The sequence below is a fragment of the Dendrobium catenatum genome, unplaced genomic scaffold (genome assembly GCF_001605985.2).
Source record: "Dendrobium catenatum unplaced genomic scaffold, ASM160598v2 fragScaff_scaffold_1271, whole genome shotgun sequence".
In the NCBI taxonomy this organism is placed as follows: domain Eukaryota; kingdom Viridiplantae; phylum Streptophyta; class Magnoliopsida; order Asparagales; family Orchidaceae; genus Dendrobium; species Dendrobium catenatum.
The window spans coordinates 415407-429169 of record NW_021319733.1 but is presented as its reverse complement, the minus strand read 5'-3'; the positions used below and the strand labels follow the sequence as shown (position 1 = coordinate 429169).

Here is a 13763-nt window from a genome sequence, read left to right as displayed (position 1 = left end):
TTGTGGACTCTATCTCCCAATTTGAACTCTACACCTGCAAACAAGCAAATGAAAAGTCAGTATATCATAAATAAATCGAATGAATGCTAATAAAATCTAAGCTACTGCAGGTAGTATAGAGTACTGAAAAGCAAGAAATGCCATGTAAAAAAAAACTAGTAAAGCAACAGTGCTAAAAGACGGGTAGGGTAGTGGACTACTGTAGTGGAAACAAGCTACAAGCACAGAATAACTAAATACTAATGCAAGTGTCAAACCTCTCAAAACACTGATATCAAACTCAACGAGCGAACAATCAAAATCAAAACCTTGGGCAGCCTGATTTATGAGAATTAGGTTGTAAGACCCACTACCCGGCAACTTTTGTAGGAAAGCAGTAAGCCCGATCTTAGGGGAAAGTTTTAGGTAAAATTGACCTAACTTCTAAACCCCAATTAAAACCTCCGGCCACTTCTAATAGAAGCAGTAAGTCCGACCTTTGAGGGAAACATTTAGGTGATAACACAAACCTAGACTCCTCACACTGGCATCCTAGTCTAAAAGGATTAGATTGTAAGACCCTCAACTCGGGCCGCTTAGCTTACAGGGCTAGGTCGTAAGACCCCACCGTTAGGCAACTTCTAAGGAAGCCATAAGACCTATCCAACTGAAATTTTTTGGGCTAACTCCTAATTGGAGCCGTAAGCCCCAAACTAAACAAACTATCCGGGCAACTCCTAATTGGAGCCGTAAGCCCCAAACTAAACAAAATATCGGGCAACTTCTAATTGAAGTCGTGAGCCCCAACATTTTAGGAAAATTACTAAATAAATTTATAATGAACATAAACCTCAAACAATCAAATTTAAACCTATGGGCATCTTAGTCTAAATGATTAAGTTGTAAGACCCGCTTTTCAGGCTACTTCCTAAGGGAAGCCATAAGTCCTACTCAAATAATTAAAACCTCTGGGCAGCCTCACTATAGAGTTAGGTTGTAAGACCCATCATTGGGCCACTCATAAATAGAGTAATAAGCCCCAATTCCAAATTCAAATCTCCGGACTACTTTCTACGAAAGTTGTAAGTCCCAAACTAAGTCTAAATCCATGGGTTACTTTCTACAAAAGTCGTAAATCCCAATCTAAATTCAAACTCCTGGGCAACTTCTAATGAAGCCATAAGCCCCTACCTAAATCAAATAAACTAACGGGCAACTCCTAAATAGAGCCGTAAGCGCCAAACTAAATAAATAAAAGGGCAACTTTTAAGAAAGTCATAAGCCCCGACCTAAATTAAATCAAACTAAAATTCAAAGCTATGTGCATCTTAGTCTAAAAATGATTAAGTTGTAAGACCCACTTTTCAGGCTACTTCCTTAGGGAAGCCATTAGTCCTACCCAAATAATTTAAAACCTCCGGGCAGCCTCACTATAGAGTTAGGTTGTAAGACCCATCCTTGGGCAACTCATAAATAGAGTAATAAGCCCCAATTCTAAATTAAATCCTCGGGCTACTTTCTACGAAAGTCATAAGTCCCAATCCAAATCTAAATCCCTGGGCTACTTCCAGAAGAAGCCATAAGACCCAGTCCAAACCAACTTCCTGGGTATTCCAATAGATGTAAACCCCAAACCCCAAATAATAAAAAAAAAATTAAATTTAAACTAAATCAACATCTAACAACTTCAGTCTACTCAGGATCCCTGAGAGGAGGCAACTCTTGGTTGCTAATCAGATTCCCTGGACACTACGGTCAATGATTATTAGTGTTGGTAGACTGAAATCTACGGTATACCCGGGACGACGGAACCATGGGATCTTGATCGGGTTTACCTCCACCTTCCCACAATTGAGACTAAAAAATATCTAAAATTTATTCATCCTTAATCGAGAGTTCTCTCTTACGTAGTAAGATGGGTAATTAACTATGGGCGCTTGCGCTCATAGGAAGTAAGAACCTCAGATCTATAAACCCTGACACTACCCTCAGGGGAAATCTGGTCAATTTCAATCTGACTTAAGGGAAGTAGAATCCTACGACTGCAAAGCGGGATTCGTGCATTCGTGCCATTTTTTTTGAGACAACAACTCATTGTCAATTCGAGTTCAAATCTGCTTAGTTACACCTCTAAACATAACAACCAATCAATCATCACAATTATATGTGCATAAAAGAAAAGAATCTAGAATGAGGTCCCTTTTACCCCACATGAAGTTACCGGTAATATAACATGTTATAAATATTATTTACTAATTTGATATTCAGTAGACTTTACATATTTGTAACTCATACTTATTCATCTGGTTAATCACATTCATAACAACATATCTATTATACTATTTGCATAAAGAGACTCTATATGCAATATGTATAGAATTGTATTTCTTTTCAAAATGTTACCAACTGAGAGCAAGGCTTCAAATAAACATGGTTTATCTTTTTTCTACTTGTAATTCTTCACATGGATATATAGTTGCTGAATGTTCATGAATATTAAGATATATGTTCATATTTCATAATTGGAATTATCTTAACACAATTAACCTTTTTAATGAGTCAACTGATATTGTATGCATTTAGATTTTGTAATATTTACTTTTGAAATTTATAATTGCATCACTTTCCTCTTTGATGAACTGTCACTTCCAATTCTACACCGCGTACTCTTTTACTTTGATAAATTATCTCAAAACCTCATTTCTGCATATACAACACAATTAAGGATATTCTTCTTTAGAAATTTTATTACTGTTTGTATTATTTTTATTAATAACAACTGAATAAAACCAAATAAAAAAAATAAAAAATAAAAAAAAACTGAATAAAACCAAATCACTTACCTCAATTCGTTCTGTTCTTTCAATTCTCTATTATTCCCTTTTGCTGGAATTCTTTACTGAAAATCCCACTCTCAAATCTTGCGGTAGAAATCAACCGATCTTTGCAATACATCCAAATAATTCCTTGCCAATCTTGCTGAAATTAAACAGTGATGTAGAACAGGTAGGAGGATTGAATCTATGGGTCTTGAAGATCAAATTCAGAAGTCTAAACAGCAGCTTTGACAGCAGGGACAGCAGTTTTGCCTATATTTCATCATCCTCATCAGCAATAAAGATTCCATTGACCCGGGCCCAACCCTTGGGGATACGGCAATACGTCTAAGAAATTCTTCCATCTGACGTACTCTCCCCTCGATCCGGGAATAGCGACATGAACTAAATGTCCTGTCCAAGCCAAAGTCTGGACAGCCACCTGGGTTGACTAGGGAATGCTGGGCAGTGGTTAGAGCCTTCTGGATAGGAGTTGCGGTGCAGGGAAGCCAGCAGGAATTTGTATACAGCAATCTGGCCTTTCTGAATCAGCAATTTGGCAAGGTAGTCGGGCTGGACTCTCAGGAAAACCTCTGGATGGAAAACAGGGATTCGGTGGGCAGCTGTCTTGAAAGAAAGAACGGCGAGCTGGAGGAAAATATGGTGTTTAAATTTCAGATTTGGTATGGGAAGAGAAGAAATATTTGAAGTTTGGAAATCCCTTATTTTGGGGAATTAATGGGACTGCAAGCATTAAAAGGGAGACGTGTGATTGAGGCCTTAACGGGAAAGGCAAGGAAAGGGGGGCAATGGCTTGATGAGGTGGAGGGGATTTAATGAGAGCAAATCAGGATTCCTGATTTATGGTTTTAGGTTTAGAAAAGATTTAATTAAATCCTCTTGAATTTAAAATTCAAAATAGATCTAAATCAAATACTTTCCTAAAATCGATGAGCTCATTTAGGAAATATTTTGAATTCAAATTTGAATGAATTTGAATTTCAAATTACTTCCAATTGATCCCAACCTAAATTAGGAAACAAAATAAGAGAATCGAAGAGAGTGGGGCCGGCGGCCAAGAGGGTGGGATCGGGTGAAGGTGAATCTGGTGGCCAAACGAAGATGGGGAGGAGGAAGAAGATGAAGATAACAGCGAAGAGCAATAAGAAGGAACAAAAGCAAATAAACAAAATATCAAAGATACAATCGCGAGCCCGGACACATCCTGCGGCTGACGGGTACTACGTTGCCCTTCTCCAAGGGACTTCACGCCACGAGCTCGGACCCATCCTGCGGCTGGTGGAAACTCCGACTCCCTCCCATAGGGATTTCGCTAACGTTCTTCCTAAAGAACCCAAGTGCAAAACACAAATTTTTTTATTAATAATCCATCATCCAAATACAAGAGAAGGGGCCTCTATATATATGCCTCAAGAGAAATTAAAAGACACATTCGCCCCTTGGGCTTACATAAGACAAGAGGGTAAAAAAGGGAAATTGCAAAACTAAATTAAAATACACTTAATAAACGAAAATAAAATAAAGTGATCTCGGTCGTCGATCTTCAGCTCCTCGGATTAGCATGGACGGTTGGATGTCCGCATCAAGCAGTCACTTACCTAGCCCTGTCCGCCTCTTCTCTGCACTGTGCAGAACAAGTCAACAGTCTCTCTGCACTGTACCGAACAAGGTAACCTGCACTGTGAATTGCTACATTTTCCCCATAATTTCCTTCAGCCGTTGCCTGTAATGTGCTGAATACTTCTCCAATCCCGCAACTGCACTTCTTCCAGTGCCTTATGCTTGCATGAAATTCCAAACAAGGAATTCTTGTTAGTCACTGTGTCGTGAAATCAAACCCAATGAATAATAGGAATTCTTCACACAGCTACTGGCTTAACATCCAATCTACAGTTGACAACCCGCCACTATCCATGCTTCTCCAATCGTCTGCATTGCTTGCGTGAAAAAGAAATAGTAGGGAATGGATAAGAGGCCGACTATAACTGCCATCATACACTCACGTCCAAAGGAAACATCTCTTCAGGAATATATGAATAAATAATTTCATTTAATACTTTACTTAATAATAATACTAAATTCACTTAACAGCAATTAACTGTTGAGTAATTATTAATTTATTTAAGAGTTTATTATAAATAAAAATATTAATTAAACTTATTTAACTTTAAAAGAATTGACTTTTGAATTTTCATTACCTGTAAATTTGGATATTGCAATTTAGAAGGACAATAATGTCACTTTACAGGCATTATCACCACACATGGGTTTTCTTGATGACTTTCTCAATACAATAAGCATCCTTTTTGTCAATATTTTCTATACTTGCTGGTTTTCTATCATGTGTTTCCTTTATGTATGGTTTTAAGACATTTGTGGTCGTGCAGATGTTGGATGCTTTTCCAGAGCGGATTGTTTCTCTGGCGTTTGATGTAATTTCACATGTACTTGAAACAGGCCCCGTAAGTTTTTCTTGGTTTTCCATCATAAAATTTCTCCATTTTTCCTAGATTACTATTCCTACTAGATCTATTTTTGCTCTAGAATGCTTTATGTGCTGGTTCCATTAAAAGTATCATTTGTGAGGATCTATTTTGTCGTTCTATTAATGATGCTTTATTTGAGGAAGAAATCTTACTTCATGAATATTTATTACTTCTATTTAACGTGGCAAACAATGCTTAACTTTTGTTATTGAAAAATTGGATTATGATATATTGTTATATCTTGTAACTGTTAATTTTTACAGGGGTGGAGATTGGTATCACCACATTTTTCTTCTCTATTAGATTCAGCAATCTTCCCTGCAGTAGCATTGCATCAGAAAGTGAGTTATATTCTCATCCTTCTTGACCTGCTTCAGACCTTTTTGTGTTTATGTGACATTTAGTTTCATCATAGGTGCTTATTTGTGTCTTTTTTTCAATTGGTGAAGTTTTGAAGTTAGTAATGGGAAAATATGATTGGATTAAAAACAATGCCGACCAAAGTTTACATTTTATAATTTGGTATTGTAGATGAAGACCCTATTGGTCCAAATTTATGTGCAATTGCACTTGAGAATGAGTGCGCTTCTTTATCAGTCATTGCTGTCATTTGATATCAGAATCTCTATAGTTATCAACGGGACTTTAGAGCAAGGTTGATAATAAGAGTTTATAAATGTGTTAAAAAATATTTGGTTTTCATGGAAACCCCAACAACTATGCACTACTTTTTGCCCTAGTGCACTGCTGTATTCTCTCTCTCTCAATCTCGTGTGCGCTTGCTCACTCAAACTCTCACCCCAGTGCTAATCCTTGTTATCTCTCCCCTACCACAATATCTAGTATCTGGCTTCTCTTGAACTCCAACTCACGTGTGCTTTTGTCTTTCACTTTCTCACGTGAAATCAACTCGCAACACGTCACTATCTCTGAACTGCAGCACACGTGAAATCCTGCATCTCATATGTAGTGCTCCCACATGCCTCTTTCAGCATTTTCCGAACCCGCAGACCTCTTCTTTCTCCTGCAATGGACATAATAAGGATATGGATGCTTTCATTCTTAATAAGAGTCTTATTTCCTTTATATATAGTACCTTATGTATGTGAGTTCATTATTGGTTATGGATTCTATGTTGACTTCAATAAAAATTTTCTTTAGCACTTGTTGTTGCTTCCTAGTTGTCACGACCCGCCCCGGTTAGCTCGTCAATTCGAGGCGGGAACGAAGTCGGACGATCAAAACAATTTAATGATCATATTTCATACATAACAATTCTAAAAGACTTTAAAAGAAACATAAAAGCGCCTCTAAACTTTTTCCAAAACATGTATTTAACATTCAAACCATTACAAAAAGGAAGTTCATATACAAGGTGGTTATAAACTTAATCTGTTCAATCATGATAAAACCACTCAAAAATTTATAACTAGGAAAAACAAGTAAGAACCTGTCACCCGTTACGCGACGACTATAAGTAAACCTCGGGTGTTCAGCCATCACTTATGAGTAGGTTCTCTTGAAAATTTTCCCAAAGCTAGGGAGTGAGCTACGCTCAGCAATTGACATATTTCAATCTAAAATTTATACAATGAAAAAGAATTTGATATGCAAGATAACATCATATATCTATGTAAGGTTAATGTCATATGTAAGATTTGATGCCATATGTAATGTTCCTTCTTACCTATCATATGTTTATCTCCTATAACTCTTACATGATATAGTTCTCATATAGTATACACCCGTACCGGAGTACCCGTATTGTACTGATCAGGTACAAATTCATAATTGGCCATTTATCATCATATTGCTCTAAGAGCCTTATTGTTCCAAAGAACCTTATCCATATTTGGTACTCCGCAGTTCAGCATACACAAACTTGTATTCCATAATCATAACAATAAGATTATTTACATCATAACGTAAGGGATTTCATAAAATCAGATGATGTGCCACATGTATGTGAATGCTTGTACTAGGCATGAAAGTAAAATATATTATCATGAACATTACATGAAGATACCATATGCAACATAAAGAACATAATACAAGATTTGAGATTTGTGCTAACATCCAAAATTAAACATAAGAAAAACATAAGAGAATTTAATGAGGCTAAGAAACATAGGCAATACATAAGGAAATTCTATGAATTTTAGAATGCAATGTGTCACTTACCCTAAAACCTTTCTTCGCTAAACTACCTCGCACTCCTTACCACTTTCCCTTATTCAACCTAAGGGAAAAGAAATTTCAAAATTAAACATACGCATTCAAATCTCCAAAATCATTAATTTCATTTAAAATTAAATTGTTATTTTCGGATTTAAATAAAACCCCAAAATTTAGCATTTCAATATTTATTATTTTCATCACCTAATCATAAAAAAAAAAACATTCCTTTCATCTAGTTAATAAATTATATTAATAATTTTCGGATTAATTAATTAATAAATTAGGGAAAAATATTTTTTTAATCAAAATTTCATTTTCTTTTTTATTAGAGGCCTCCTAAACTGTTAGGAACAACATTTGTGAACATGCAAGATCAAAATCCTAATTTTTGAAAAAGCCCTAGTTTAAAACTCTAAAATTTTGTTAAGGAAAACTTAAAATCTTATTTCAATTATGCTTGTAAATCATTCCTAACACCAATCCTTATTTAAAGTAAAATGTTTTATTAAACCCTAATTTTTGAAACTTAAAAATTTAGGAAAAACACCTAATTTCTTCACATAAAAGCCATCCCTCAACTTCCTACACTCTTTTCCTTTACAAGCTTCAAAAATTTCTAAAACTCTAAAATTTCTCCAAGCAAAAATCTCACAAAAGAGGGAAGTTTCTTTCATACTACACTTACCTCTCTTCTTCCTTAGCCTTTTTCCTTCGTTTCCCCCCTAATTCCATCGCCGGAGAGCCGCCGTTTGAGCCCTCCCGTCGCCTCCTTCCTCTTCTGCCCGCTCCTCTCTCACGGCCGAACAAAAACACAAGGGACCGAAATGTTCGGTCCCTTAGGCGTGAGAATGGCTTAAGGAGAGATATGAAGGGAAGTTATGCATGTGCCCCTCATCCTATCACTCTCTCTAATAAGCCTTGAGGGGTAAAATGGGGAGAATGGCTAAAAGTTACTTAAACAAACTTCGACGAATTTTAATTTCAAATCCGTGCGAAATTGGATATAAATCCTTTATATCGTTTCGATCGAAATTTCGTGACGAATTTAATAAAATTTATTTCGTAAAATTTCGACGACATCTAAATTTCACTTAAGTTCGTCGCGACGCATCGAAATGCGTGTGACGCATCGAAATGCGTGCGACGCACTCAAATGACGAATTTCGGGTTTTACACTAGTTTTCTAGCCTTGCAATTCGACAATATAATATCTTGAGGATTTGACATTAAGAGCTTGAAGATTTGATGCGAAGACCTTTGAGGATTCATTGTTTTTTCATCTTGCCTTTCTTGCTTTCTATTTCCTATTGATTTGCATTACGTCCACCACCTATCTAGCATTACACAGCGCAACACACATATCGTGCATGCATGCACACACACATTTGCGCGCGCACGCATACACATGTAAACTTCAAAAGAAAATAGTTCCCCAACTATTAATATATAGCCGATTTAGTTTGAGATTATTATGTTGCTCTAATTTAATCTTTAGACTTACAAATTTGATCCAAAATGATTTTTTTGGGATTAAATTGTTATCAATTTTATATCATGATTATAATGTGAGGGACTATTTTAGATCAATTTTATATTGTTGGGGGGTTAAATTGGAGCAACATGATATTTTGGGATTAAATTAGCCACACTCAAATAAGTTGGAAAATAGTTATTTATGCTTCAAACTATCATATTATTACTGCAGAAATGCATATTATTATGATTGAAATATATTGAACCTAGTGTAACACTGTAACTAACCCAATCATGAGTACATCTTCCTTCTGGATTTCAAAATGTTTTGATCAACTATATGTACTTTGGCACAGTTTATTAGATAAAGATATAAGTTATCCACTTATTGCTACTCTTTTCCGTGGATGATTGCCCTTGCCGTCTCATCTGAAGGACAAGAGCAATGCGTTAGGTGATACTCATTGTCTCTTTTGTTCTTGTTGCCATGTAATTTTTTTTCGTTGGTATTTGAACCCTTGCCATCTCTTCCGAAGGATGAGAGCAATGTGATGGATTCTACTACTCATTGTCTCTTATTCCATATTGATACCATGTAGCTCAAAGGCGAAACAATGATCTTAATTTAAACTATTTTCAATGAATGTTCAATACATGATTTTATTAATCATATAATTCATTTTTTTGTTTTCTCAAGGATGCATCGGAGTGGGAAGAGGATGCCGATGAGTACTTAAGGAAGAACCTACCATCTAACCTTGTATGGTGTTTGATTTATTATTTTTTTAATGTTTTTGTTGTTTTTGGTGCTTTTTTAAAGAAGTTGATAATTTCCTTCTGCAGGATGACACTTCAGGGTTGATTGAGGATCTATTTACGGCAAGGAAAAGTGCAATCAATTTGCTTGGTGTGATTGCAATGTCGAAGGTCATTTTCATGAAGCAGCTTAAGCTTTACTGTTTGTTACACATCATTTTTTTTTCCAGATTTTTTAATTTCTCTCTGGTATTACTACGCAGTTTTATTGTTGGATATGTTTTGATGAAACAAATTTCAATTTTGTTTTTAAATTTTTGAAAGTTCTTTGTTTCCTTTAACCTTTCTCCCCCATTTGCTCCTGCTTGTCGTTGCCGCTTGCACATCTTTGAAAATTTTATTTTTTAAACTTTATTTCTTCTTTTGATAATATATATTTTGAATATTTTTTTAGGGTCCACCTGTTGTATCTACTGCTTCTAAATGCAAAAAACGTGACAGAAATAAAAAAAAAGAGGGTCACAGCTCTGTCGGAGAACTATTAGTGGTACCATTCCTATCAAAGTTTCCCATACCCTGTGGTGCAGAAGAGTCTTCATCAAAGTTTTTGAAAGAGTGAGTTAAATTGAATGAAACTTTATCACGCTCATTATTAAGCGCTGTATCATAAGAAAGTCCTCTTCATAGGTGCTTTTGCTATTTGCAAGGCTTAATTTCATTTTTCACTAACTAGAAGTTTGTTTGGCATGTTTCATTGTCCTAATTGGCAGTTATTATGGTGTTTTGATGGCATATGGAGGTCTCCAAGATGTAAGCATCTACAATTAATTTTCCCCATTTAAAACCAGGCGTTATAAATGCTATGACAAAGACTGATTCCAGAATGATTTAAATTTTGTTTTTGCAGTTCTTTAAAGGGAGAAGTTCTGAGTACATATATACATTGCTTCAAAATCGAGTACTTCCAATTTTTTCCTTGTGTCCTTGTTCTCCATATTTGGTTTCGACTGCCAGCTGGTTACTTGGAGAGCTTGCTTGCTGCCTTCCTCAGGTAATTTTTTGTATGTTGTATATAGGGAAAGGTTGATAGCAAAATATGGTGATACGCACCAAATGTAAATGTAAGGCAAAATTACAAGAGATTTACCAACTTCATTTTCTGATGTAAATATATAATTCTGAAGGTCCCTTTTTAACTTAATCAGTGAATGATATTGCTTTCACTGATATTGTTTTTGCATGTTGGTTTAAATTATGAAAGAAACTAAAGGAAATTTGTAAGGTGTGGAGAAGTGATAAGACGTCTACTTGAGAGATGCTTTTTGTTGCATGCAAGATATGCCTCATGTGTTGGGATACTCGGTGACCGGTGTATGTGTTCTTATCACACGGTCTTTCACCACCATCCTAATAAACCAAGAAAGCAATTTAGATTTACTTCAAGGGTGTTTTCCAATGGGAGAACTTTGACTGAAGTCAAGCTTTGTGAGACGAAGGTCCAGTTTGGCATAATCGAAATGGCAAACTCTTATTGGGTCCACCACTTGACTGATTTTTTTTACTCTACATATTTAAAATGTGGATACTGACGCTAAGCCCCTTTTATAGCCTAAGAAGTGTTTTATTTATTAGAAAAGTTAGTTGTTGAAGCCATTATTCTAGTCACAATGGTTGTACGATGCTGTCTTAATACTCATGCTATGTTGATTACATTTGACACTTTAGGATTAAAATGTAGGACCTCATGAGTTAATGTTTGTTAGAAACACCATATTGAACCTGAGGGGCATGAGCTTTTTTCAATAATTGATGGGCTATTTATTTGAGCATGTTGTTTATTTTATCACCATATCATCATTGGGATTCCTACAAGATTTCGTTGTTCATGGGCACGGATTTTGAGATAGCTGATCTGGCTATTGTGTTTGAATTAGGTTAAATTGAACTAGAAAATTGTTAGACCGGTCCAATGGACTGGTCCAGCTGGTCTAGTCGTGGAACTCTTCCGCCTCCCGGAATAGCCGCTCGTTTCTACGAGCTCAAAGGAACCGAATAGGAAGGATTTTGAAGGGAGTTTAGGAGGGAAATTGAATGTAGGGACTGTTTAGGGATTTCCTTTTGATTTGTATGCATTAAATAGTTTGTTTCCTAAGGTTAGAGCATCTTGAATTTAGCTGAAATTTGAGATCTCATAGATTTAGGTTTTCCTTTGGGCTCTAGCGGCGTCTAGAGATTGGGAGAGATCAATCCTCCTCTAGAATAGATGATCAATTATATCTTGGCATTTTTCGCTTCCTTTTCATCAAATAATATTAAATTAATTCATTTGTAAAATTATTATTAGACTTGTTATGCTATGTAGATTTGTTTGTTGGTCATTAAAGAGGTTGTTAGGGTTGTAAAAGACTCGAGCCGAGCTTGAGTTATGCTTATCTGGAGCTTGGCTCGCCGGCCAAATCGGGAGCTCGAACTCGAGCTTGAGTCGAGCTCAAAGGGCGTGCTCGATCTTGGCTTGTACAATAAAGGCATGCTCGCGAGCCAGCTCACGAGCTCACTGCAAAAGAACTGATCAATCATTGATGCGGTGATAGTTGGAGAAGAAGACGACGTTGTTTTTTCTTGTGGAGAGTAGACGCGATCACAGCCGTGGAAGAAGCTTGCTATTGTATTTTTTCCTTATAGGGAAAAAACCTTGAATTAATTAATTGGAGCAATTAATGGCTGCAATTTTTCTTTGGGAATATATCCTTAATGTTTTATATATTTTTTTAGATGCTGCTATAGCTCTAGTAATTATTATTGCTGCAACATTTATTTGGCTGCGGCTTTAGTTATTAAATTTAATAAAAACAGTAATTATTAAAAAAAATTCTAACAGTCATTCGAGCGCTTATTTAAAAGGTGAGCTTGATTTTAAGATTGGTAGATATAATTGATGTGAAATGATTAGTAATAAAATTGGACCAAATGTGGAATTGCTGAAAGGTGTACAAAATGATTTGGAAAAATGAAGTTAAAACCTCTCATAACATGGCAGGAATGCATGGAGAAGAATGATTCAAACAGTTCATGGATAAGCCTAATATGACTATGATGATTTCAAATTAGGTTGGACTCTTTTAGTGGCCTATGTTTTTTTTTTTGTCAAAAAACTATTTCATGGCATGGTGTTTACAGGGTCGATGGAATGCACCTAGCTTTTAGAAACCAGAACTTTTTGTTACAGTTGTTACAATGATCAAATCTATGCTAATTTTCTCTTTTGTTCTGAACATCATTTGAATATGTTATATAAAAGGCTCAAACATTGATGCTAGGGGTGTCAATATTTGATCCGACCCAAAAACCCGACCCGAACTGGGTCGGGTTCGGGTTAGGGATTTCGACCCGTTTGTAAAATCGGGTTGGGTTCGGGTTGGCCCGGAAACCGGAAATCAACCCGGTTTGACCTGTTTTTAATTAATTTAGGAGGATTTTAATGGATTTTTATGAAATAAGTAAGTGATATTTCAAAAAATTATAAACATTATTGCCCAAATTAAATTAATCTTGATTTATTTTAAATTAATTGAAATAAATCTTACCTTAATTTGATTTAGATTTAAATGAATTGAATTAAATAAAAAAATTTAATAAAATATACTCTAATCGGGTCGGTTCGGGTTGACCTGGACCTGAAGCGGGTCGGATTTGGGTTCAGAAAACTGACCCTTTTGCAAAAAAATGGGTTGGGTTCGGGTCGGGTTGGACAATGTCGGGTCAATTTCGGGTTGGACCCGACCCGTGACCCAGTTTTGACAGCCCTAATTGATGCATTTTGTAAGTACTTCTGACCTAGCCATTGACAAAACCTTTAAAGAGATGATAAGCTAGTTTATTTTATGATGCTTCTAGTTTATAAGCTTTCTAACGGTTTGATTATGCACTTATCTTGATGACATGCTACTCAAAACACTTGCTTTGTCACAAGAACTTCTGAAAGCTTATCAAGCTTTATTGCAGGCAAGTGTTTTCAGAAACAGTCTAATTGTTTTTTTCAATTGATAGATAGGAT

The 13763-nt window shown here is 35.8% G+C and overlaps 1 protein-coding gene across 1 annotated transcript in view; it reads left to right on the top strand.

Moving 5' to 3' along the window:
* LOC110100859 (importin beta-like SAD2 homolog) overlaps positions 1-13763 on the top strand; it is a 47632-nt gene that overhangs the window by 22629 nt on the left and 11240 nt on the right. Inside the window, exons 7-13 of the mRNA XM_020828563.2 lie at positions 5204-5278; positions 5566-5643; positions 9651-9713; positions 9797-9880; positions 10164-10324; positions 10480-10519; positions 10617-10760. Coding sequence (XP_020684222.2) covers positions 5204-5278; positions 5566-5643; positions 9651-9713; positions 9797-9880; positions 10164-10324; positions 10480-10519; positions 10617-10760 — 645 coding nt within the window. The remainder of the gene's footprint in view (positions 1-5203; positions 5279-5565; positions 5644-9650; positions 9714-9796; positions 9881-10163; positions 10325-10479; positions 10520-10616; positions 10761-13763) is intronic.